At 42.7% G+C, this 27,709-nt stretch overlaps 1 protein-coding gene across 1 annotated transcript; it reads right to left on the bottom strand.

Annotated features, from left to right (window-relative positions):
- Positions 1–512: 512 nt before the first annotated feature.
- LOC139741600 (polyunsaturated fatty acid 5-lipoxygenase-like) lies at positions 513–27,367 on the bottom strand. The gene is made up of 12 exons (XM_071652180.1): positions 26,876–27,367; positions 26,410–26,454; positions 20,132–20,260; positions 19,030–19,127; positions 17,759–17,891; positions 12,273–12,368; positions 10,839–11,053; positions 9,147–9,406; positions 8,077–8,177; positions 3,033–3,206; positions 2,139–2,302; positions 513–627 (listed from the first exon to the last, which is right to left on the bottom strand). Exons 1-12 carry the CDS (start codon positions 27,365–27,367, stop codon positions 513–515), a joined length of 2,022 nt encoding a protein of 673 aa, XP_071508281.1.
- Between the last annotated feature and the right edge of the window lie 342 nt (positions 27,368–27,709).

Below are 27,709 nucleotides of genomic sequence, written 5' to 3'. Positions count from 1 at the left end.
ATATAACATAGGGCCTACACCGGAGACTAGAATACTGTGGCTGATCCCCTGTTTCTTTAACGTAAGTCCTGTCGTTGTTTATTTTATGTTGAACAACCCCTTTGGGTTTTTTTTACATAATTTTCAAAACAATAACAATAATTGTCATCTCTAAAGGCGAAGATAATTCTGTGACGATGATAGCTGTGTTGAAGGCAAACCCGAGATAAAGAGAGCTTGCACACCAAAGTGCGCAAAATTAGGATCAATGATGTATGTGACTCCAAGCAAACCAGTATAATGAGTACATCCTTGAGACTGATATCGTTGAAAAAGATATATAAAAGATATATACATGTGTATTGTACAGGATATAATTATATATATCTTTGCAATGACTGTATTTCTATAAAGCGAAGATTGGTGTGTTGAAAGTAGATCCGACATTCAAGGAGAATCACCCAACGTCGTGGGCCAAAATAGTTTAAGCCAGGGTGAGTGTGGTTTTCAGCCAACCACTCTGTGAGTAGATCCTAGATACTGATAGCGTTAGGGATCTCTCTCGGATGAAGGTAAATATATTTCTCTTCTCGTTCCCTGTTCCTCTCGTCAATCATCTCTCCAATCTTCGCCAGATCGGCTCGGAATCTGTGGTATGAGAGAAATCCATTATTAAAGGGATGGTACAGTATTAGTGGAGATGAGAATTGGGCTTTTAACTTTTTGCGAAATACCAAGAAAACACTTACTATATAGTACAGAACATACCATTTTAAGAGGAATTCAAAGTTTATTTGATGAAAATCAGGTTTGGAATGACTGAAACATCCAAAAACAAAGTAAAACAAAGCGGTCGTAATAAAGTGTGGGTCCCACACTTTATTAGAATTGCTCTTTTTTGGATATCTCAGCCATTTCAAAATCAATTTTCATCAAATAAACGTTGAATTCCTCATAGAATTACATGCCCTTTCATATTTCATAAGAGGTTTCTCATTATTATGTTAGAAACCTGAAATTAGGTCTCAACCAAAACTATACGATCCACGCTTCACCAACAAACCAACACATTATTTCTTGAACAGAACGGAAGGACTTTAGAAGTGCTTCCATTTCTCTTTTCTGCTCTAATCTTTCTAACCGTTTTTTTTTTTTTGTTTTTTGTTTTTGTTTTTTTGTTGAGCTTGGCAGAGAAATAGGATATTAAAACAGCTTTCGGCGTAGAACAGGGATTACCTGAACCCGGGGACGTTCGTTATACCAAAGGATCCGGTAGTCCGAAAAAAAAAAAAGTTTCGTTATTCCGAAGGTGCGTTTTTCCGAAATACACACATTCCGTATACCTAGAGGTTCTCCGAAAGTAAAAAAGAGTTCGTTAATCCAAAGAGGTAAAGACAGTACGTACTAACGAAACTTCGCAGTTGGATGAAATCGTGTTGCATATTAACTGAGAGTATACAAATTTCGATCCTGCAAAAGCGACTTCAACGGACAGGTATTACTGGGGTCATCCCACTAGACCGACGCCCACGAGTCATACAGCCCACGAGTCATACAGCTCACGAGTCATACAGCCCACGAGTCATACAGCCCACGAGTCATACAGCCCATGAGTTCGACACTAGTAAAATAAAGCCCACGAGTTCAACACTATAGGCAAATAAAGACCATGAGTTCGACACTAGGTAATGGTAATAAAATAAAACAATTAAAAACAATTAAAAAAAACTGTGTTAACTTAGTGTCGAACTAATGGGCTGTGTGATTCGTGAACTGTATAACTCTTGGCTGTATGTCTCGTGAGTTGTATAACTCGTGGGCTGTATGACTAGTGAGCTGTATAACTCGTGAGCTGTATGAGTTGTGAGCTGTATAACTCGTGGGCTTTATGACTTGTGAGCTGTATAACTTGTGGTCTGTATGACTTAAGAGCTGTACAACTCATGCGCTGTATGACTCGTGAGTTGTAGAACTCGTGGGCTGTATGACTCGTGAGCTGTATAACTTGTGGGCTGTATGACTAGTGAGCTATAATAACTCGTGATATGTATGACTTGTGAGCTGTATAACTCATGCGCAGTATGACTTGTGAGCTGTATGACTCGTGGGCTGTATGACTCGTGGGTGTCGGTCTCGTGACGTGCACCCATATTACTCACCGGTAGAGCGAGGCGCAGCCCACCGGATCATAGAGGTAACACATTTCGAAGTCACCCAGAGCGTTGGTTCCTCGTGTGCTCAGTAGCTTGGTGAAAGTCATGACACTTAGCGTCTCGGCTTTGTCTGGAAGCTGCTGCAGGATGTCGTCCTCCGTCAAAGGAGTCTGGGTGGCATTCCCGGGCGGGATTCCCGAGCGGGTTAAAAAAAAAAAAAAGAATAAGGTTTAGTTACTAGGAAGGTTGCCCACTACGAGTTTCTCAGATAGATACCTGCCACTCTGTATTCTGAGGTTTTATTTGATTGGACGCCATAGAGTAATATTGCAGGCAAGGTGATAAGAAATCGAAATCTACTGATGTACGAGTGGCGCAATGGCGGTTTTCCATTTTATAAAAAGTACTGTCATGACAAAAACAAAAACAAAATCAAACAAACAAACAAACAAACACAAAAGGTTAATAAGCACCTGTTAATATCGCCAGTCCGGGGAGGACAACACTATAGTGAGACCACCAGGTGATGTAAAGCATTAACACGATTTCGACACATCACTGACCAATTAAGAAAGATATGGTCATTTGAATATAAAGGGTTACTTACCTGTTGTATAACAAAAGTCCCTTGACATTATGTCTTTGCCCTAGCACTTATAAGACTAAACTCATGCAATCTGAGGTATACGGATTATTCTAACGTATTAATCAATGTATAAATGTCCTAAACATTCGATGCAAATTCATGTACAAACACAATGACATTTAGTGAAGTCCCAAAAAAAAAACCAACAATGTGCGAGAGTCTCCCCACCCCCCCCCCCAAAAAAAAATAGATGAATAAATAAATACATAAATTGAAAGACGAGGCAAACTTTCCCTCTCATCAAGTGAACACACCTTGTCGCGAGGCGGCTGGCCATGCAACCAGGCGGGGTAGCTCGGCGGGAACCCATACTGGTCGTACTGACCAAAGTTGGCGGCTGCATGACCCGCGCTACAGATGAAGATAAAGTTGGTGACAGTGTCCGCTACTTCGTCAGTGGTCAGGAATTGACCACCATTGGGAAGGCCCTGAGATGGAACAGGAGTAACACAATATGTTTAGTTTACTTTGTGGCAGAATCACTTCCATTGCAGACAAAATAATATTTACTTACCATTTGCAGATGAAACAAAAACCTATAGTGGCATTAGTTCTAAAATGTGAGTTAGAGATAGAAACAACCAATGTAAAAATCTGAACAAGTGTAATTGATGTTAAGTATACAAAATGTGAACAATAGTTATGATGAAAATATTTCCAGACTAAATCGTATACAGTTATGTTTTGAAGAAAAATAGTGATATCTCCTTAAATTTTAGTCTTTGTTGCAAAAAAAAAAAATGTATATATGGTAGAATGTTTTGTGATACAACTGACCTACACATATTAACCAAATTAGATATCTGGAATATTTTTTAAATACTGCTCCCAAAGGTAAACATTATACCTTTATTGTAGAAAGGAATTTAGAATCTTTTCTAATCAGATTTGCTTCTGTAGTCTTCCGATGGGAAACATGGTAATAAAGTTACAGGGAAGTAATGATTCGACAATAAGATATAAAATTCCAACGGACTTATTCTACAGAATGGCCCACCGAGTGGTAACTGTTTTTCTATGCGTATCAATATAAATTACGGCGTATATTATTACAGAAATATTGGGTGCGTTCGAGCGCTCTCTTGAAGGAAACTGTACCGTACCGTACCCGCGCCAGAGGAGCGCTCGAACGCTCCTAAAGTGTACCGTACCGTACAACTGTACCGAGCCAAAAGTGGACCACTTCCCGATGTGCTCCAAAAGCGTACCAAAAGCGTACCAAAAGTTCGCTGCAAAGCATGCGCGTATCATGCGCATACGTCACAATGCAATAACATCATTCTCTTTGTTCGGGACAGCTGCAAGTAGTTCAAGCGCCAGGTGGATGACATTCTTCCTAAAATATTGCGTGACCTTTTCTAAAAAATAACTCGTGAGGTACGCTTTCTCCACAGAGCGCTCGAACGCTCCAAAACTGGCACAGTTCGGTACGGTACGCTTTGGTTCAGTTCGCTTTGGTTCGCTTTAGAGCGCTCGAACGCACCCATTGACTAGACAATAGAATCACACCCTATAGTAAATGTCATCATGTCTCTATAGTCTGGGTGCCAAAGTCACTTTTTGGGCCTAACCTTGTTTTACCGTCCACCCAATGTTTTATAATGGTTTTACCCTATTTCGGGGGTGCTGAATCCGAATCTGGATGATGCAACTCTTGCATCCTTGAGGGTTTTGAGATATTCAAGATGGCCGCCAAAATGGCCGCCAGAACCGAAAATTCCCACGTATTTCCTTCTGAATGGTGAGATATTGAAAACAATTGATGGTTTTACCCTATTTGGAGGGTGCTGAATCCGAATCTGGATGATGCAACTCATGCATCCTTGAGGGTTTTGAGATATTCAAGATGGCCGCCAAAATGGCCGCCAAAACCGAAAATTCCCACGTATTTCCTTCTGAATGGTGAGATATTGAAAACAATTGATGGTTTTACCCTATTTGGAGGGTGCTGAATCCAAATCTGGATGATGCAACTCTTGCATCCTTGAGGGTTTTGAGATATTCAAGATGGCCGCCAAAATGGCCGCCAAAACCGAAAATTCCCACGTATTTCCTTCTAAATGGTGTGAAATTGAAAATAATTGATGATTCTCCCTATTTGGAAGGTGCTGAATCCGAATCTGGATGATGCAACTCATGCATCCATGAAGTTTTTGAGATATTCAAGATGGCCGCCACTATTGGCCGCCAATTAAAACCGGAAATTCCCATGTATTTCCTTCTAAATGGTTAGAAATTGAAAACATTGATGGATCTACCCTATTTCTAGGGTGTTGAATCCGAGTCTGGATGATGCAAACCTTGCATCCTTGAGGGTATTGAGATATTCAAGATGGCCGCCAAAATGGCCGCCAATCAAAAACGGAAATTTCTATGTATTAGCTTTTAAATGGTGAGAAATAGAAAACAATTGATGGTTTTACCCTATTTCGAGGGTGCTGAATCCGAATCTGGATGATGCACCTCGAGATAGTCAAGATGGCCGCCAAAATGGCCGCCGAAACGGAAACTCTAATGTTTTTCATTCTTATAAATGGTGAGAAATTGATAACAGTTGATGGCTTTACCCCATTTTTTTTTTTGACTGAAAGATTTCAGGTTTTCGTCAATGGCACAGTTTGAACTTGCTGTATATACAGTGAAACCAGCTCTACCGGATATCTTTGAGTTGGTACGATGTGTGCCAGCAATGAACCCTTCAAGACTACAGATGCGGTTTAATAATTGCAAGATTACACTGTTTCCTCTACATAAATAATAATGTGATTGTGAAAGTGATGTAGAGAAGTGTACTGAAATTACCAAACAGTACCTGTCTTAATCCATGAGCAGTTTTAATCTCTTCATCCATCATATGTCCATGAACACTCAAATTGGTTGTTTGGTTTATATTGGTGGTCGTGATGACATTGCTGAAGACACGAGTGGGACATTTCTTATAGTTGTGATTCAATTTTTTCTTCAATATGGTGTAACATTATGTATGTGTATATGTATATGTATATATACATACAGTATATATATGTTATATAAATATATATATGTGTGTGTATATATAATCTATTACAAACACACACGAGGGGACGGACAAATCACAGGTAACGCGCCGTGAAAAAAAAAACTGAATGAAAAAACAAACGACAACATGGAAGGTAATAGTTGATAATCCAGTACTTACGAATATCATAATCGCGCAGAGTGCTTTTGAAATTACCCTTATTGACATCTACTATAGTGGTCGTGGATGCAACCATTTCCAATGACCTAATCAGAATATGCGACAAGTTTCATAAGAATACGAGGCGAGACTCGTCAGAATACAAGACAAGTTTCAACACCAAATACCAGCTTGCCATAATTTAATTGTACTCTATTGATAGCCGAAAAGGATTAACTTCACATCTGTGGAGCCATTATTATTGGCGACCACAAGCATTATTTTATAACAATTATGCATAAAGACATTTTCAGTCGTATCTTTCTTTGTGTTTGTACGTTTCAGTATGATGTCAGTATCACTCCTTTTTTTTTTCCAGTACGTGTTAAAGTTCCGTTTGAGACATATCGGAATATCTCAGTATATTACAATACCATTGTGACAGTCATTTGGATGTCAATAACTTTTGGCTGATTTGACAAATTCGCTCAACTGAGTTGAATTTAAGAATACGAATTATTGATTTTCACCCTGCGTGGGTTAATCCCCCGCTTCGGTTAGAGCACAATACTTCACCATTTCAGTATAAGAAAATGTTAAGGAGTTTCCATTCATACAGGACATTTATAGATGTCCGAAAACCTTCAAAGACCTTCAGCACACTCGAAATAGGGTAAGACCATCAATCTATTAAAAAATTTTTACCATTAAGAAAAAATAAATTAACATTGGAATTTCTGCCACTTATTTTGGCTGTCATCTTGGACGTCTAAAAACCCTAAAGAATGGACGAATTTCAACAACCAAGTTTCGAGGGTGCTGAATAGGGCCTAAGATTTACCAAATTTTGACAGATATTTTGGCGGTCATCTTGGACATCTCAAAACCCTTAAAAAAGAACACGAAAGTTGCATCAACCAGGTTCGGATTCAGCACCCTCGAAATAGAGTAAAACCACCAATTGTTTTAAATCTTACACCATTTAGAAGGTAATATAGGGCTTACATGGAAATTTTCGTTTTTGACGGGCATTTACGGGCCATTCTGGCGGCCATCTTTATCATCTCATAACCCTCAAGGAAGTAAGAGCTGTATCCTGGAGCTTCAAATTAAGCAAACTCAAAATAGTGTAAAACCACCAACTGTTTTATATTTTACGCCATTTAGAAGGAAATAGGGGGTCTACATATGAATTTCCGTTTTTGGCGGTCATTTTTGGCGACCATCTTTATCATCTCAAAACCCTTAAGGATGCAAGAGTTGTACGGTATCCTGAGCTTCGGATTCAGCACACTCAAAAAAAGATAAAAACCACCAATTGCTTTCAAATTGTCACCATTTAGAAAGAAATACATAGGAACTTCCATTTTGGGGGGCCATTTTAACGGCCATATTGAATATTTCAAAATCTTCAACAATGCAGGAGTTGCACCACCTAGATTCTGATTCAGCACCCTCGAAATAGGGTAAAACCATCAGTTGTTTTCAATTTCTCACCATTTAGAAGGAAATACGTGGGAATTTTCGGTTTTGGTGGCCATTTTGGCGGCCATCTTGAATATCTCAAAATCCTCAAGGATGCAAGAGTTGCATCATCCAGATTCGGATTCAGCACCCTCGAAATAAGGTAAAACCATCAATTGTTTTCAACATCTCACCATTTAGAAGGAAATACGTGGGAATTTCCGGTTCTGGCGGCCATTTTGGCGGCCATCTTGAATGTCTCAAAAACTTCATGGATGCAAGAGTTGCATCATCCAGATTCGGATTCAGTACCATCCAAGTAGGGAGAATCATCAATTATCTTCAATTTCACACCATTTAGAAGGAAATACGTGGGAATTTTTGGTTTTGGCGGCCATTTTGGCGGCCATCTTGAATATCTCAAAACCCTCAAGGATGCAAGAGTTGCATCATCCACACTCGGATTCAGCACCCCCGAAATAGGGTAAAACCATCAAAAAACATTGGGTGGACGGTAAAACAAGGTTCAGCCTCTGGCACCCAGACTACTATGGAAAGCACAATGCACTCAGTAACTACAAGTAATCGGTAGGCTGGACACTCTGAGGAGATTCACGCTAAAAGGAACGCCTCTTTACATCAATTCGAGAGATGATGAGGAGTCAGCCACGCCCTACCTGCATACCAACCGTCGCCTCCTTCTCGTTTTTAGGTTTCCCTCCCAGAAACCTTCCCCATTCCTGCAACTCCCTGTCTTCCTTCACCTTCGCTGGTGAATCTGTGGAATTAAAACAAGGTACAGAAGATCGAGGAATGGGTCGGAAGAGAAACCGTAATGATCTCAGATGGTATAGTCTTGGTTGAGATGAGGATCCAGCTTTTAACTTTTTGCGAGATACTTAGAAACACCCTATGACATGTAAAAGAGCATGTATTTCTCAAACGAATTCAAATCATGATTTGATGCAAATCACTTTTAAAACGGCAGAGATATAAAAAAAATAAACGAAGTAAAACAAAGCTATTCTAATAAAAGGCGATTCGCATCTTCAATTAGGGTCGCTTTGTTTTGTTTTTTGATATCTCAGCCATTTCAAAACCAATTTTCATGAAATGAACTTTGAATAGCTCTTAGAATTAATGCTCTTTCATATTTCATGAGAGGTTTCTACTCATCTCAAAAAGTCATCCTCGAAAAACATTGGAACCTGAAGCCCTACGTCAACTTAAACGGTACCATGCGTTTAAGTCTCGCAGTATTTTTTTTTTTTAATGTCAGGACTGAGAGATCGATTCACACAAGACTTGCGATATTTGATCGCATAGGAAAGGAAGCAAGTCAGTCTTTCATTTTTAATACAGACACCAGCAGAACATGCCTGAGGAAGAAATCAAAAGTAGCTGGAAAGCGACAAGTTAGATCTGAAAATATCCCTTAGTGTTAAATTGCAGAACTAGTACACTTAGCACCTGGCCTGATATGACGGACAGGAAAGCTTGTCATTGCAAGATTCGTGTCAATATCAATAATGTACTGTATGTATTTTGCATGAGTTGTGCCTTTTGTCTCCGAATCATTTTCACTTTCAATTAACACAAGAAAGTCAGATTTACAAGTAATCCACCTTTACTTTGTTTGTTTCTTTCTGAATTCGTTCATTCATTTTGTGTTTTAAGTTCTTTATAACAGCTATATAGCTCTTTTCTTCTCTAGACTATACAGAAAGGCAATCTTCCAGCGACTAACCGTAGTACCCGTCGACGATACGCTTGACATAATCGAAGCTAGCTCTGCGAATCAGCACCGCGTCATCTCGATAGTGGTAATAAGGAAGTACTTCCGGATCAGCCACTCCCCTGTCCTCAAGGTCAGCGAGGAGGGAGCCCTGCACGTCGAGTCGCCACTTCTGCCACATTCGTTTAATGATTTCGAACATACCGATACGTCCAATGGCCATGGTGGTATCTACCCAGCCACCCTCAGCAACCAAAACGTTCACTGCACGACTGAAGGGTAAAATTAAAGAGTACAAGATTGCACCTATTTTTAATCAGCTTTACAACATTTCTCTCAACAACGTACAAGCTGGTTCACGAACTGCAAGACGTTAATCATTGATTCAACGATTTGAGGTGACTCGTAATTGCAACCTTTTGACAAATGGCAGTGTAAAAACAAACATGTAAAACTATCGTTAGAACAAATAATACGTTTAGGCCTACAACTTAACTTTTGCATTGCATCAGGACGTACAAGACAAAGTAAATGCAGAAGTCATTTGATTGTTTTTTGTGATGTTTGAAGGCTAACAGATAATTTATGTCTTTCTTTCAGGAAATATTCCATTATCCCCTCACAAAGTGTCAAGATTGTATAATCAGGGCCTATTGTATGTAATACAATTCGTATTCGTTTTTGTTTTCATTCTGTTGTGATCACTTAGCCTATATCGCTGCATATTTCTCGAATGTCTAAATGTAAAATGTCGACCAGTTGCAAAATGATTTATCCGTGAAAAAAAAAACCACACGCTATATTAGGGGCCTACATGTAATTTTTTTTTCCATTGTATGTTTTCTTATTTGTTTTGTTTTGTTTTGTCTTGTCTTGCAATGTGAAGAATTTCTGTTATGTCATTGTGTTCAAGTATCAGTATAGGCATGATAGGGGCCTACCTCACTGATCTTTAGCCTGTAAGAAAGTTGACTCTATATTCTAGTTTGATAGTATTAACAGTTAATGCACTAATTGTTTTGCTGTTGTTATTGTTGTTGTTGTTGTTTTGCTAACTAGAAATTCCTCTCGAGATATATCCCTGAATTAGACGGTTTGATTTCTTGCAAGAGGGTGGATTTCTAGATCAATCGTTCTGCCCAATCATTTGCGTGAATTTCGCGTTGTGTTGTCATTAGTTAGCTTGTTAGGTTGTGTTTTGGCTGAAGGGCGTATCTAAGAAAACACTCAAGAATATAACAGGAAATTATAAAATAACACAAAGAAATATTCATTCAGCATAATCCTCGAGCTGTTTTGCAGCGAGTTGTGAAATACGTGTGTCTATTTGTATGTATGTAAATTATAGATAAATAGAGAGAAAGATAGATAGGCTATAGATAGATGGACGGATGGATAGGTAGATAGATAGATGGATAGATAGATAGATAGTCGGATAGATAGATAGCTGGATGGGTGGATAAATAGATGGATAGATGGGTGGATGGATAGATAGGCAGATATATGGATGGATGGACGGCTGGATAGAGAGATAGATAGATAGATGGCTAGATGGATGGATGGATGGACAGACAAATGGATAGACAGATATATATATATATATATATATATATATATATATATATATATATATAGATGGATAGATAGATAGGTAGATAGATAGATGTGTGATTGTATGTGTACATGCGTTCAAATGGCACACACCTGTTGATAGCGAGAAGATAAAGGAAGTGAGGAGCGAGGAGACGGAAGACTGGATGTGATGGAGACAGACATCGATGCGTTGCTATGACGATGGATTCTCCTACCAAGTGAGTAAAACCCAGATGGACAGCCGACTCGTGGACCGAGGCATCAGCGTTGTTGAAGTAACACTTGGCCATGAGCCAGGTGTACTCCGGATCAGATGGGTAGAACACCTGTTGCATATAACATTGGTATCAATAACATGACTACCATCATCATCATCATCATCATCATCACAATCATCATCACCATCACCATCATCATCACCATCACCATCGTCATCACCATCATCATCATCACCATCACCATCATCATCATCACCATTATCATCGACCACATACTCGGGAGCCTTGACACTGGTCATCATTTGAACCTCTTCCTCAGCTGCTTAACGAGTATATATTATCTGGATTGTTGCAGATATTACTCTTTAGTCTGCACGTACTAAAATTCATTACAAAATTTGGGACTATGAATGTCAGTAAGCGGAAAGCTGACGAGAGGCCGCACGTTAACATAAATAAGCAGTCAAAGCTTCAAACACGGTAGGACTTTTTTTTAATTATTTCTCGGAACACAAATGATGTAATAACCAACGTCTTGTGAGCATCCGGGTATCAAAACACGAATAAGAATCTCCAGAGCAGTGACCAAATTAAGACAGAATGACGGCAGGTGAAACTTAGATTAACATGAATCTATTAGAAATAGTAAGTTATCGTCTTACAGGTGTCTCTAGGCAGGGAGGTCCCTGCTCTCAAGGTACCTGACTCCACCTCAGTATGTCAATACGACGACACCTTCATAGAAAATTCTCGATGTCGATAATGCAACCTTAATTTCACATTTTCTTTTGCGAAACTTAACTATATTAAGGGGATGGTTTAGTAACAGAGGATACCATTCTAAAAGGAATTCAAGGTTTATTTGATGAAAATCTGTTTTGGTATGGCTGAGGCACCCAAAAACAAAGTAAAACAAAGCAATCGTAATAAAAGGCGGGTCCCACCTTTCATTATGATTGCTCTTTTTTTGGATATCTCAGCCATTTCAAAACCAACTTTCATCAAATAAAATAATGTTGAATTCTCCTACATGTTCTTTCATATTTCATAAAAAGGTTTCTCATTATTTCACCAAAAATGTTAGAAATCTGATGTTAGGTCTCAACCAAAACTGTACAATCCCTTTAACACATTTCAAATACATTCCGAAAAAAAAAATCGACAAAAGAGAGTATTATTCTAAAGAGTGCAACTACTAAGGGACATTAGGAGAAAGCGTTGTCAACCAAAATCCACTTTCCCCACTTTGAACACCCACTGACCATTTGTGGGAAGTAGTATTTGTGATTGATATAATGTGATTCTCATTGATTCGGGATGAACGTACCGGATTGTCTGGGGCAGGGTCTTGGAAGAGCTGGATCGCTACAGGCATCAGGTGTTTGTCTTTATCAACGAAGAACAGGGCCATGGGAGCACAAATCTGAATTAAGAAGTGGTGGATGAGGTAGGTAGGTGTCACAATCCTTTATAACCACTCGTGCTTTACAATCATTACCCATTCACCTTGATTGCAATTACCCGTGTGGCTTTATAATGATTATTCATTTAATGTTATCACCATAACTCATCTGGCGTTATAGTCATTACCCCCTTTTGAGTTTACAATAATGGTTGTCCCTTTTGCTTTGTAATCATCATTCCTCCGGGGGTGTTTCATGCGGTTGTTCTTAAAGTTACGAACGACTTGAGAACGACTAAAACACGTTCTGATGTGCCATACTTTACAGAATTTCAATAATGCAGCAGAAGAACTGATCACCACTCGTTCTTAAGTCGTTCGTAACTTTAAGAACATCTTTTTGAAACACTCCCTGACTTACAATTATGATCCATCATCACTCCTTTGGATTTATTAACACATGCCCCCCCCCCTTGCTTCACGGTGTCTTGTCTCACACCACCCCCTCTTGCTTCACGGTGTCTTGTCTCACACCACCCCCCTCCTTGCTTCACGGTGTCTTGTCTCACACCCCCCCCCTTGCTTCACGGTGTCTTGTCTCACACCCCCCCTTGCTTCACGGTGTCTTGTCTCACACCACCCCCCCTTGCTTCACGGTGTCTTGTCTCACACCACCCCCCCCTTGCTTCACGGTGTCTTGTCTCACACCCCCCCCCTTGCTTCACGGTGTCTTGTCTCACACCACCCCCCTTGCTTCACGGTGTCTTGTCTCACACCACCCCCCTTGCTTCACGGTGTCTTGTCTCACACCCCCCCTTGCTTCACGGTGTCTTGTCTCACACCACCCCCCCCCCTTGCTTCACGGTGTCTTGTCTCACACCCCCCCTTGCTTCACGGTGTCTTGTCTCACACCCCCCCCCCTTGCTTCACGGTGTCTTGTCTCACACCCCCCCTGCTTCACGGTGTCTTGTCTCACACCCCCCCCCCCCCTTGCTTCACGGTGTCTTGTCTCACACCCCCCCTTGCTTCACGGTGTCTTGTCTCACACCACCCCCCCCCTTGCTTCACGGTGTCTTGTCTCACACCCCCCCTTGCTTCACGGTGTCTTGTCTCACACCCCCCCCCTGCTTCACGGTGTCTTGTCTCACACCACCCCCCTCCTTGCTTCACGGTGTCTTGTCTCACACCCCCCCCCCCCTTGCTTCACGGTGTCTTGTCTCACACCACCCCCCCCCCTTGCTTCACGGTGTCTTGTCTCACACCACCCCCCCCCTTGCTTCACGGTGTCTTGTCTCACACCCCCCCCCTTGCTTCACGGTGTCTTGTCTCACACCACCCCCCTTGCTTCACGGTGTCTTGTCTCACACCACCCCCCCCCTTGCTTCACGGTGTCTTGTCTCACACCCCCCCCCCCCTTGCTTCACGGTGTCTTGTCTCACACCCCCCCCCCCTTGCTTCACGGTGTCTTGTCTCACACCCCCCCTTGCTTCACGGTGTCTTGTCTCACACCACCCCCCCCCCTTGTTTCACGGTGTCTTGTCTCACACCCCCCCCCTTGCTTCACGGTGTCTTGTCTCACACCCCCCCCCCTTGCTTCACGGTGTCTTGTCTCACACCACCCCCCCTTGCTTCACGGTGTCTTGTCTCACACCCCCCCTTGCTTCACGGTGTCTTGTCTCACACCCCCCCTTGCTTCACGGTGTCTTGTCTCACACCACCCCCCCCTTGCTTCACGGTGTCTTGTCTCACACCACCCCCCCCCTTGCTTCACGGTGTCTTGTCTCACACCACCCCCCCTTGCTTCATGGTGTCTTGTCTCACACCACCCCCCCTTGCTTCACGGTGTCTTGTCTCACACCACCCCCCCCCCTTGCTTCACGGTGTCTTGTCTCACACCACCCCCCTTGCTTCACGGTGTCTTGTCTCACACCCCCCCTTGCTTCACGGTGTCTTGTCTCACAACCACCCCCCCTTGCTTCACGGTGTCTTGTCTCACATCACCCCCCCTTGCTTCACGGTGTCTTGTCTCACAACCACCCCCCCTTGCTTCACGGTGTCTTGTCTCACATCACCCCCCCTTGCTTCACGGTGTCTTGTCTCACACCCCCCCCTTGCTTCACGGTGTCTTGTCTCACACCACCCCCCCCTTGCTTCACGGTGTCTTGTCTCACACCCCACCCTTGCTTCACGGTGTCTTGTCTCACACCACCCCCCCTTGCTTCACGGTGTCTTGTCTCACACCCCCCCTTGCTTCACGGTGTCTTGTCTCACACCACCCCCCCTTGCTTCACGGTGTCTTGTCTCACACACCCCCTTGCTTCACGGTGTCTTGTCTCACACCACACCCCCCCTTGCTTCACGGTGTCTTGTCTCACACCCCTCCTTGCTTCACAGTGTCTTGTCTCACACCACCCCCCCTTGCTTCACGGTGTCTTGTCTCACACCACCCCCCCCCTTGCTTCACGGTGTCTTGTCTCACACCCCTCCTTGCTTCACAGTGTCTTGTCTCACCACACCCCCCCTTGCTTCACGGTGTCTTGTCTCACACCACCCCCCCCCTTGCTTCACGGTGTCTTGTCTCACACCACCCCCCCTTGCTTCACGGTGTCTTGTCTCACACCCCTCCTTGCTTCACGGTGTCTTGTCTCACACCCCCCCCCTTGCTTCACGGTGTCTTGTCTCACACCACCCCCCCTTGCTTCACGGTGTCTTGTCTCACACCACCCCCCTTGCTTCACGGTGTCTTGTCTCACACCACACCCCCCCCTTGCTTCACGGTGTCTTGTCTCACACCACCCCCCCCCTTGCTTCACGGTGTCTTGTCTCACACCACCCCCCCTTGCTTCACGGTGTCTTGTCTCACACCCCCCCTTGCTTCACGGTGTCTTGTCTCACACCCCCCTTGCTTCACGGTGTCTTGTCTCACACCACCCTCCCTTGCTTCACGGTGTCTTGTCTCACATCACCCCCCCCTTGCTTCACGGTGTCTTGTCTCACACCACCCCCCCCTTGCTTCACGGTGTCTTGTCTCACACCCCCCTTGCTTCACGGTGTCTTGTCTCACACCACCCCCCTTGCTTCACGGTGTCTTGTCTCACACCCCCCCCCTCTTGCTTCACGGTGTCTTGTCTCACACCCCCCTTGCTTCACGGTGTCTTGTCTCACACCACCCCCCCCCCTTGCTTCACGGTGTCTTGTCTCACACCCCTCCTTGCTTCACGGTGTCTTGTCTCACACCACCCCCCCCCCTTGCTTCACGGTGTCTTGTCTCACACCACCCCCCCTTGCTTCACGGTGTCTTGTCTCACACCATCCCCCCCCCCTTGCTTCACGGTGTCTTGTCTCACACCCCCCCCCTTGCTTCACGGTGTCTTGCCTCACACCATACCCCCCTTGCTTCACGGTGTCTTGTCTCACACCCCCCCTTGCTTCACGGTGTCTTGTCTCACACCCCCCCTTGCTTCACGGTGTCTTGTCTCACACCACCCCCCCTTGCTTCACGGTGTCTTGTCTCACACCACCCCCCCTTGCTTCACGGTGTCTTGTCTCACACCATCCCCCCTTGCTTCACGGTGTCTTGTCTCACACCCCCCCTTGCTTCACGGTGTCTTGTCTCACACCACCCCCCCCCCCTTGCTTCACGGTGTCTTGTCTCACACCCCCCTTGCTTCACGGTGTCTTGTCTCACACCACCCCCCCTTGTTCACGGTGTCTTGTCTCACACCCCCCCCCCTTGCTTCACGGTGTCTTGTCTCACACCCCCCCTTGCTTCACGGTGTCTTGTCTCACACCACCCCCCCTTGTTCACGGTGTCTTGTCTCACGCCACCCCCCTTGCTTCACGGTGTCTCGTCTCACACCCCCCTCTTGCTTCACGGTGTCTTGTCTCACACCCCCCCCCCTTGCTTCACGGTGTCTTGTCTCACACCCCACCCTTGCTTCACGGTGTCTTGTCTCACACCACCCCCCCCCTTGCTTCACGGTGTCTTGTCTCACACCACCCCCCCCCCTTGCTTCACGGTGTCTTGTCTCACACCCCCCCTTGCTTCACGGTGTCTTGTCTCACACCCCCCCTTGCTTCACGGTGTCTTGTCTCACACCACCCCCCCTTGCTTCACGGTGTCTTGTCTCACACCCCCCCTTGCTTCACGGTGTCTTGTCTCACACCACCCCCCTTGCTTCACGGTGTCTTGTCTCACACCACCCCCCCCCTTGCTTCACGGTGTCTTGTCTCACACCCCCCCTTGCTTCACGGTGTCTTGTCTCACACCCCCCTTGCTTCACGGTGTCTTGTCTCACACCACCCCCCCTTGCTTCACGGTGTCTTGTCTCACACCCCCCCTTGCTTCACGGTGTCTTGTCTCACACCCCCCCTTGCTTCACGGTGTCTTGTCTCACACCACCCCCCCTTGCTTCACGGTGTCTTGTCTCACACCACCCCCCCCCTTGCTTCACGGTGTCTTGTCTCACACCCCCCCCCCCCTTGCTTCACGGTGTCTTGTCTCACACCCCCCCCCTTGCTTCACGGTGTCTTGTCTCACACCCCCCCTTGCTTCACGGTGTCTTGTCTCACACCACCCCCCCCCTTGCTTCACGGTGTCTTGTCTCACACCACCCCCCCCCCTTGCTTCACGGTGTCTTGTCTCGTTCTGTTTCAATGCGTTCTTCTTCACCATGCATCATCTCACTATTAATGAACGTATTAAAAAGAATCTTACATCGTCGTTAACATAAGCTCAATAATTACCGTTTTCAAGTTTAATGAAATTTTCGTGTTGAGTTGTTTTTACTATGAATGAAATTATTTTTATTATGGCTTCTACTAAAACACAGCTTTATACGGTGCTTATTGACGTCAATACAGGACAAGTTGTCTATTATTTTGATTACAGTATTCTATACTTGAATCTTCCTTTTCATAACAATAATCATAATTATCCTAATTTTCATAATTTGGATCATTACAGAGCCAAATAGGGAATTATGTGTAGTTTTGACGAGTCGGTCAGGATCTTTCTAAAGAGGTTCGTACACATCCAATGGGCCAATATTTTTGTGTTCTTGGCTGTGTAATACTGTATCATTCTGACGATGTGCATTCGGCTTGATAGTACGGAAGATGTTCATCATCGTGGTAGCTAATCTTTTGTCTCACGAAGGGAGGTAAATATGAAAAAAAAAGGACAAAAGATTATCTTTATTCTTTCTGCATACGGCTTCTGTGGAATTTTCGCCATCCAAGATAAAGTCATCTCAGTGAATTGTGGTAGGAAAAGAAATCAAACCAGTCAAGGGCGTAGCAACTAATATCGCAAATGGAATCTTCTTTTTATGATTTTTGTTATAGCGATGTGGGTTTTTTTTTTTTTTCTCTCTCTCTCTTTATGAATCACATGAGGGCGCTGTGCTCACCGTCCGTCCGTCCGTACATGGAAGGTCCTTCAAGAAATCGTAGTTGACGATGAAGAGTCGTCTACAGGCGATGGCTTCGTCTATGGTCATGTTCTCGATGAGCGGCTCGATGTCCTTTTCGTTGACGGCAAAACTACATCGTGTGACAAGAAGGACTATATGACTGGCCTGAGTTTGATATTGTTCAAAAGTTTCTCGTTAAGCAATCCATCTGCACGTCACATCCTGTACATTCTTTTCTTTTACTTATTCCTTCATTCATCTATCTTGGTCTATGTCAGACATAGACATTTGGTTTCCATTGACATTGTATTGTACCAAAATAATCATGACAATACATACACATATATCTCGCATTATAATTACACATCTATGACAGGCACAATGAATAGAAATAATACCATACTTATATAAAGCCATTAACCAATTATACATTATATCAGTCCTTTATAACCCTATGATATAGCCCAAGCTACTTTGGCCCTTCCCAGACCCCAAAATTTTAAATTTACAAAATGATGATGTGAGATGATGTCTCTTGTGTTTCATATCATATCATATCATATCATATCAATTCATATCAGGCCAGCATTTACCTATGTGCAACATCTTCTCAACAAGCCTTCCTTTAACAGTTACCATTATACTTTCTATTAGGATGACTGTTATCAGAAATACTCATCTTTACAAATATTTAATTTCTTCCCATGAATGTTAGGAGCAGTTTGATCAATTCACTATGTCTTGCTACACTAGTGTCTCCATTAATGAGACGTAAAATGGGACCGCCAGAAATCAAAGAATCTGATTGGTCGTTTCAAAGATAGTATATGAAATATCGTACATCAATCGTCGGAAGTTATACGCAGCGGAATTGGGATTAGGACAAAAGACTAGTAGAGTACCTTCTTAGTGTGTAGTTAAATAGAGCTTGACGCTTTTCTATTCTCTGTTGACAAATTCTTTTGATATTTCAATGGACAAAATAAAAGCAACAATGGCGCAATCTTATTGTCATAGTGTAGCATCAAAAAGGAAAAAAAAAGTCGGATGTTGACAATGAATTGTGTGACTATAAACAGGGAGGACGTTCGTGCTAGGTGAATGCACTATCCAGCAACCTGTCTTGTTTACATTGGTTGACTTGAAAGCTTTATTGCTAATTTGTTTGATTGATTGTTTTGGTTAATTCTCTTTCCAAACATTGAAGTAGACAAGTTAGAAATCTGAGTATCATAGTTTAGTATGGCAGAGGGAGGCAGTCTTGTTACTTGTCGGGAATCTCAGTGCACAGTCGAATCTGAGTTGGGTTACAGCCACTGAGCCGCTGGTTACCAAACTCCACATCAGATTTCCATTTGTCCAGCCCCTGGGGAGTTTGAGGGAAGGAAGATGGCGAGTAAGGTATCAATATCTTTTTGTGGGGACTGAGTATTGGTTGGTAAATATATCATAATTATTTATGTGATTAGTATAATGTTATCGGAGACGAAACGGGTGCACGTCACGAGACCGACACCCATGAGTCATACAGCCCACAAGTCATACAGCTCACGAGTCATACAGCCCATGAGTTCGACACTAAGCCAACAAGGCCCACGAGACCGACACATTACGCGCCATGTTGTATCTGTCGAACTCGTGGGCTGCTTTTACCTAGTGTCGAACTCGTGGGCTTTATTTGCCTAGTGTCGAACTCATGGGCTGTATGACTCGTGAGCTGTATGACTCATGGACCTGTTTTCGATGTCGAACTCGTGGGCTGTAATGACTCGTGGGTGTCGGTCTAGTGGGATGACCCCGACGAAACAGCCTCTGTTCTATTTAGACGCACCGTGATACAGTGTCGTTATATTCTACTTTACGTGGTATTACTTGCTACCTGCTGAATGACAATGAACTTTACAGCCTTGTCTGCGTTTCAATGGTACATAATAGTACCTAATTACAATTATAATGATTACGTTTATGTACATCCCTTAGCTCCCGATGTTGGCAAAATAAGGAAAAGAATGTAATCTACAAAATTAATCACATGCAAACATTGTACGATTAACGTGTATCTCTAATATCTGAAGAATACACGACCATAAATGAATGAAATCTGTATCAAAAGTATCATTCGGGTAACTGGGTAATTCTCTTTTTCCCCTTTGAGTTTTTTTTTCTTCAGCAAATTACCTACAGTGTACATGGAATAATCTCAACATATTTTTTGTCACGAGGAAGAGGAAGAGGAGAAGGAGGAAGCAGAGAAGGAGCAGAAAGAAGAAGAGGGCCAGAAGATGAAGAAGGAGAAAAAGGAAGAGGGACGACGGAGAAAGAAGAAGAAGAGGAGGGGGTGAGCAGAAAATATAATAAAATGCTACTTACGGCTGGTACAGGCAAGAGAGGAGGCCGGTAGATAGATTCTATGTCTTTAAGAGACTCCCACTTGTCCGTGGTGATACCAATGGTATTGGTCGCCAGCATCACCTTCACTGCATTACCCGCCAGGTCCCACTAGGATAGTGAGAGAAATCATTCCTGAGAGCTTCGGTCTTGATTTAATTTTCATGCCCATCTCTGTTTCAGCTGTTTGAGCTTCATTGATCAACTATGTCAATTGTGTGTCTAAGTCTAGCATATCAATGCAACACAGCAGAGGGAAATGACAATCTACTCATCTTACCTGAAATCGACGTGAACACGAATCCACCTGTTGCCATTTTTCTAAATGACGTCTTCAGCCGTTGCCATGGCAACGAACTTTTTTTCTCTAAAAGAACATGTATTCTTTGTTAAACATCATAAAAACATGCTGAAATTTCCAAAATATATCAGTATAAACATATTTCTTTAGTAAGATTAAAAATCAAAATTTCAGAATGTCACGGTTACCTCATAGCAATGACGGTTGCCGTGGTAACAACTGTTTTAAAAAGAATATGACGGTATTTTCATGAAAAGCATGAAAACATGTGTTCTTCTTTAAATATCATAAAAACATGCTGTGAACGCCAAAATATGTCACTATAAACATACTTCTTTAATTGAATAAAAAAATCAAATTTTCATTATGATATGATTGTCACTTGCTTCCTTTTGCCAGATTTTTCATGTTTGCTACAAATCTATAATACTTTGGCAAAAGGAAGCAAGTTACATAATAATGAGTTTCTATTATTATTGGGAATATAAGAATTCTTCGAATTGTCATAAATGCATCACCATATGACTTGCATGAATACCGACATTATTTCTCATCACAAATCTATATGTTGAAGGGCCTTCCAAAAAACAAATTTTCTTCATTTGTAGCATTTGTACTCGATGTCAGTTGTTTCCTTTTGCCAAAGTAGGGCAGCACAGTCTGCTCTGTCATATAGTAGTCATCATGACAAAAAGTGAATGGATGCTGTTTGTGTTTCTGTGGACTTTTAGGTTAAGAGAACACGTCTTGAATCTCGTACTAAATAAACCAGAACGAAAATATGACAGAATAAATCTTGGTGAAGATTCTTTGGCAGAAAACTTCAAGATAATATTATCTCAGGCCGGGCTTGTAATGAGCAAAGCACAAAGTAATACGCACAGTCAATGACAGTAAACTCATGACGCATTTAGAGTTGCTTCCAACTACAGGGAGTCGAATGTTTGACTGCCTTCTTCTTTTGTTTTGTTTTGGGGTTGTGTTTTTTTTTCTAATGAAAACTTTGTTGTTCGTCGGAAGTGATGCACAGACCAAAGTTCATGTTTTCGTAATTGTTTGTTTTGTTTGTTCATTTTCCATCTGTGAAGATGGCTGGATAGCCCATATTCAGCTATGTTAAGCTGGTCTTCCATGGGGTCCAGTTGGATGTGAGGTGGGACCACTTCACCGGGTTAAACACCCTGCTCTTTGCGATGAATGAATGAAGCGGGATCTTTTACGTGCATGAGTTGTTACTCTCTCATACCATGGACCTACAGTCCATGCTCATACACGGGACCTCCCTTTGGCCCGAATTCACGAAGGTGGTACAAATGAAACCATGGTTTAAACCATGGACAAAAACCATGGAGCACCAAGTGTCGCACGGAATATTTCGTTAAGAAATCAGTCATTTCGTCGATGATTGTTTTGTAACGAAATGACAATATTTTGTAACTAAATGAACATTTCGTCCACGAAATGATAATTTCGTTAACGAAACGGCCATTTTGTCGACGAAATGACCAATTTCGTAAAGAAATATTCCGTGCGACATTTGGCGCTCCATGGTTTTTGTCCATGGTTTAAACCATGGTTTCTTAATGTCCTATCCGAGGGACAGAGTGTTTTGCCTCTTGCTGGAGGTGACGATATGCTTACACATAACATTACTCAGCCCAGACTCGGGTTCGAACCCGGGCCGCGTGATTGCGAGGCAGACGCGCTACCTACTGAGCCAACTCACCGCCCTATCATGATAGATAGTCCATGGTTCGCTAAAGCCATTCAAATGGCATTTGAGCTATGGAACAGATGAGTGGTTTACAAGTATCACCGTGCAGCGCACGATGTGTGCGTATACTGTTTGTAAGGCTGCGTTCACATAGAAGTATTCGGTATTCGGTATTCGCTATTCGCTATTCGCTATTCGCTATTCGCTATTCGGTATTCGCTAATCGGGCCCCCGAATACACCATCACCCGCACCGTCAACTCACCATCCCATGCAGTGAGGATTTCTTCCTCCTACATCCTAGCAAATCTTATTAACAATTTCTAAACTGCATCAGAATGTCAGTCTACATGCTTATTTTTGCTAAAGGGCAAATCCAGACCAAAATTGTCATTATTTCATAAACGAGAGACGGTATACGCTGCAAGAAAATCGAACAAGTTCGATTCCCACTTTGCTATACTTTTCGCAGCTATTCGGTACTTTTGAATAGTGCCCTCCTATGTGAACCGGTGTGAGGAAATCCTATCGTTCGATTCAAGCTATTCGCGTGCCCTCGAAAAACGAGCCCGAATACCCGAATAGTATACTTCTATGTGAACGCAGCCTCATGTAATACTATCTATCATGATATCAAGACAGACAGAAATTCAGACACGGGGGACAATTTTTGTGCAGATGATTGTATGTAACATGATGTATAATTATGTTATTGTAGTCCTCATACCAGTATGTAAGAGAAAAGAAAATTACGATATTGTAGAGAATGATGTTTCATTATTTGTAGATTCGAATGCAATTAGTTTTCAGCTGGTAAATTGTAGGACAACGGACGCAATGAAAAAATAGTATTGTTATACAGTCAATTATCTTTCTGACGGATCGACAATTCGACCACTTTGAGGGAATGTCATGTCACAGTTCTACTCTGAAATAAGATGTAGAATCGGCACTGATACACGACTGTCAAATTTAATCCTATACCATAACTATATCATAGACATAATATTCGGTTCAGGCGGGACATGGGGCGTGGAGGGGGGGGGGGGGGAGGAGGGAGCGGGCTTCAGTATCCGAACAATAGTTAATTTTTGCACTGACATGTAAAAATGCACCTTACCCACTGCTTCACCTCGTGAGTCTTATTTTGGAAGCTCTTCATATTGTATATGTCCGATATAGTTCATAGTGTTTTAAAACTGAATAGGTCTATACGACAATACGGCTATAGGGCCACAATGCTAAAATCAGCCTGCTCGCGAGATGACCGGTCGGAGAGTTGTTAACCAATTATTTTTGTCAGGAACCGAAAGGACACCACTGATTTCTGGGGCATCGCTGTGTCGCTTGCTGAAGTTTTAACGCAGAATTAAAATTTCGAAGGCGACCGCCCAGTTTTCACTCCGTCCGTAAATACGCTCGGTGTCCGAACGGCAACCGCCCAGGCACCGACCTATGAAGCGGTCGCCGTCAAGCGATTTTGGGAAACAAAATAATGAAAATTAAAATATGACAAAAGCGCAGAAGAGAACCAAGGGACTAGATAGGAAAGAGGAGTCAGAGCTCTATGGAAGAGGCAGAGGGAGGGAAGGAGGCAAGGAAACCCACCAACTTCTCAGCAGCTTCTGTCTGCCCACTCAGAAGAGGACTCGGCTAGCAACATGGGGGACATGGAAGACAGGGACAACCACTTTGGGGAGAAAGAGATAAACGCGAAAGGGCGGGGTCGTTATGCAGACATAGTAATGTATGTTTTGTTAAATTTCCATTTATATAGGCCTCTTGAATGAGAAAGTAATGAATGAGAAGAAATGGGGATAATGAAAAACTATGATATTATTATACAATGAGAAATAGAAAATAATAATAGCAAAAATATAGTAGCAGTTAAGCAGAGATATAGAACATTTCTGATATAGGAGTAATTACGGATTTGGTTTTCTTCATCTTGGGTTCCCGTCCATTTCTATTTGACTTCCTAATTTCCACTTGTTCTTGATTTTTATCTTTGGTTCGAATTCACATAGCTGAGAGGTTGACAGTTCGTAATCTAATTCTCGTTCGCCTCGTTGTCATGTTCGAGACGCTGGTAAAAATAGCTTTTTGTGTTCTCCTTTACATACACAGTGACGCATGAAGGCGAACACATTGTGGCTAGTATGGTTCATTCAGCCACGGACGGATATATAACAATTAGGTAAGGCATGTAAAATGATGGCATCATACACTTTATATGAATTCAAAGGCCCTTCGGCGGGTGTAAATTTATCCTATGGAGCCCATGGCCTAAAACCTGTTAAAGAAAGTCCTATGGGTGTACATATTAAAAGATATTACAAAACTGACAAAATATGTGGTTGGGAAAGGGGTTGCCAGACCTCTTGTTTGCAAGCACAAAACCTTGTTTGTTGTTCAGGAGTCTGTGCTAAGACTACACTGTCCCATAGGCCCTGTACTGTAGTGTCTCCTGAAAGTCATGACAGGGACTAGGGAGGTGGAACTGCATTGACAGTCACTAGTTAGTGCATGTGGCAGTCTTATGTAGTAGGCATATGACGTGTTGTGCGATAAGATGAATCGACGACACGTAACCTTACAAGCCAACCATGGCATACCACCGCCATTTGTACTATCCCGGATGTTTGTGAGTTTGAATAAAATCACTCGCTGCAACGCGCACTATTGAATAGTTCATTTAGTGGTGGTTCTTTTACTGGAGGTATAAAACAAATGCATAACATGCTGCAAACAATAGATCAGTGAGGAAGTCAATTTCGAAATGAAGTGAAATTAGGTAGCTTTAGATTTGCGACGCTGACGTTTAAGACGACAACTGCGTTGGCCGTTGTCTTCTCTCCCTGCGTCGTGTTGCTATTGGTTTTTAGATTACGCAAGGACGCTGCCTATACAAAGTGAAATGACGCCCCATAATATGATCATTGCCTCAAGTAGCTCTCTGCGTCGTGACTTGAGCGGACGCAAATTAATAGCCAGACACGACCGCGCCAACTCAAACGACGCGAGGTCGATTTTTATAACCAAATGTGCACACGCACATTTCTTTTCCTCTAGACGTCGCGAAAATCTTACGGTTTCTGTTATTACCTTGAAGTGGAGGACATGTCTCTGACAGGAGATCAAAATGAATCATTAATGAAGAAGTTTGGACTGGATAGAAAACCACACAGATTATCAAAGCTTGCATTCTTTAAATACGTCAAAATTGGTCTGATCGAAAGAAATTGTGATAATGTAATATATCAATTTGTTGAGTTTATCATTAAGATTATGCATCTTATTTTTTCTTATAAGTGGTTAACTCTGTATTAAACATCAATGCTGTGTAAAAGCAGCTGACGGCCCATTCTGCATAACAGGGTTACAATGTGCTTCGGTAACATGTCAGTGGGGGAGATTTTGTCTCCGCAGCCGCTACCAAAGACAGTCGCTTTGACTCATACGACTCCGATTTAAACGCCAAATTTAGCTTGTGTTCTCACAACGAAGGTGTATCCAAGAAGACGTCCGAGACGTCTCAAAACAAGGTGACAACTTATTCGCCTGTAAGTCCTTGGGACGTAGCGGGGACGTCTCCGAAACGTCTTCTCTGTCGCGGAAATGTCTCTGCGATGTCTCCACATCGTCACCGGTAGGCTGCCAAGTGTCCCCATAAGGTTGCGGAGACGTCTCGAAGATTTCCAGCAACAATACTAAAGAGGAGGCGTCATTGAGACGTCACAGAGACGTGTCAAAGTCTCCAGGAGACGTCGAGGAGACGCGACCAGCAAAGCTCGAGTCGCCAACAGGTCGTACACCTTGTCGCTATAAAGTCCAGGAGACATTCGTGGTCATCGATTCGACCGTGATGTTGATAATGTTTATGATTCAATGGCACATCAATTAATTCGAGAATACTAAAGTGTTAAAAGTTTTGATTGTGAACATTTGGGGAAACGTCATCTGTCTTTTAAAGACACTTCAGTAAAAAAAAAAATGAAGGATTGTAACAGCTAGTGTGACAAATGAAAAGCATTATTATTATTGTGATTTATGTGAGACATCGTGCGTTCAGAATAATCATTTTGAATAGACATGTCCTGTATTTATTGTATCGTGTAAAGGTAAAAAGAGATTGTGGGTCGGGCAATTGTATAACACATGCCTTTGAAACTGTCTGAGTTGGGTAGCCGAATCTCGATGATAATTTAATGACAAAATTTGATGAGATGAAAGAGAAGATACTCACCATGTGATCGTTGGAGAAGGATTCATCAGATGGTAGATTCCTACACTGAAATCAAACAAGACATCAACCAAAACAGGTTTTATTCATTGTTTGTTTTCCCATTGCAAATTAAGAATACATATACGCACAGATTGTCTTATAAACTTTAGACCTAATTTGCCTAAGAAAAATAAGTAAATAAACATTTTAGATATAAAACAGCATACTACATGGTATCGCTTGGATAAAATTCTAGTTGTAAACATGATAAACGAACTTTCATTAGTAGTCAAGTCCACCATTAGAATGATATCTAACAAGTTGGTGATAACAAAAAGTAATTTGCTGAATCTTTGTCAATTTTCATTTCTGAACAATACGTTTCATTTGAGAGAGATTCGGCAAGTGAATTTATGAGGATAGATGGCACCAATTTGTTCTTCCTGCTTTTACTATATAATATAACAACAAACTTATGCAAATTTACCATTAACATGGTAGTTTGTTGGTGCTTAAGGACATTGTAGAGTTTGTCTTTCCTCTGCAACTCTCTCTGTCTCTGGAAGAAGGTCTTATCTTCCTGAGGTAGGACCATGTCGAACTCACAAAGTCGCAATTTTGTGTGCGCTGGTACCCAGCGATGGACAGGAAACTTGTGGACCACCTTGGTACTCAGAGCCTTGACTTCGATGTACTCACAATACCATTTGTCGAACAATCCCCGCTCATCGAGCCAAATCTCGATGAAGGCGAGGGGCCCGAAGTCCTTGTCGTCAATACAGATATCGAAGTCGTCCAACTTTCCCATCTCGAAATCGTTGCGGAAAGCCTTGTCGAGTTTGAAGTCACGAGTTCGAAGACCATCCGCGTTGTAGAAGGCGAGATAGACGTCGGCATCCGTTCCCATGCCAACTCGATCACCAGTCTTGACGAAGACTTTGTAGTGAAGTCCTCGTTTACCCTGTACCGCGTTACCCATGATCGTTCACGGTATCACCGTCTGTACCCTGTCTAGAAATACGCTCGATTGAGGACAGCCGAACGCCTTGGAGCTCCGGTGATTGGGGTATATATTGTTGCGAGAACGTGGCTGTGAGATTATATACGCAAGTCGATCTGTGGGAAGTGTTAAATATGAAATCTTTTCAAAGAATACTGACGTCCACTCAACCGTGCGTGGTTCAATGCCAATGGCATGCCCCCTGCTTTTGTGTGTGTGTGTTTGTGCGTTGGTGGTGAAGTACTGGTTGCTAACAGAGGAATATCTTATTCGTATCACGGGGGAAAATCATCGACCACTGACGAGGAACGACAGAAAGAA

The sequence above is a fragment of the Diadema antillarum genome, unplaced genomic scaffold, assembly GCF_040938485.1.
Source record: "Diadema antillarum isolate AM-2024a unplaced genomic scaffold, OU_Dant_1.0 seq00000937_RagTag, whole genome shotgun sequence".
NCBI classification, from domain to species: Eukaryota; Metazoa; Echinodermata; class Echinoidea; order Diadematoida; family Diadematidae; genus Diadema; species Diadema antillarum.
The sequence above is the reverse complement of the archived record's forward strand: the minus strand, read 5'-3'. Positions and strand labels throughout refer to the sequence as shown.

What these genes read in the sequence shown, in the direction of transcription:
- LOC139741600 (XM_071652180.1), bottom strand. Translation starts at nt 27,367, where the DNA reads ATGGGTAACGCGGTACAGGGTAAACGAGGACTTCACTACAAAGTCTTC. An exon ending in ACCCTGCCCCAGACAATCCG is followed by an intron (nt 11,054 to 12,272) that starts GTACGTTCATCC and finishes TATATGCAACAG; the next exon opens with GTGTTCTACCCATCTGATCC. An exon ending in GCCAGCCGCCTCGCGACAAG is followed by an intron (nt 2,303 to 3,032) that starts GTGTGTTCACTT and finishes AATGCCACCCAG; the next exon opens with ACTCCTTTGACGGAGGACGA.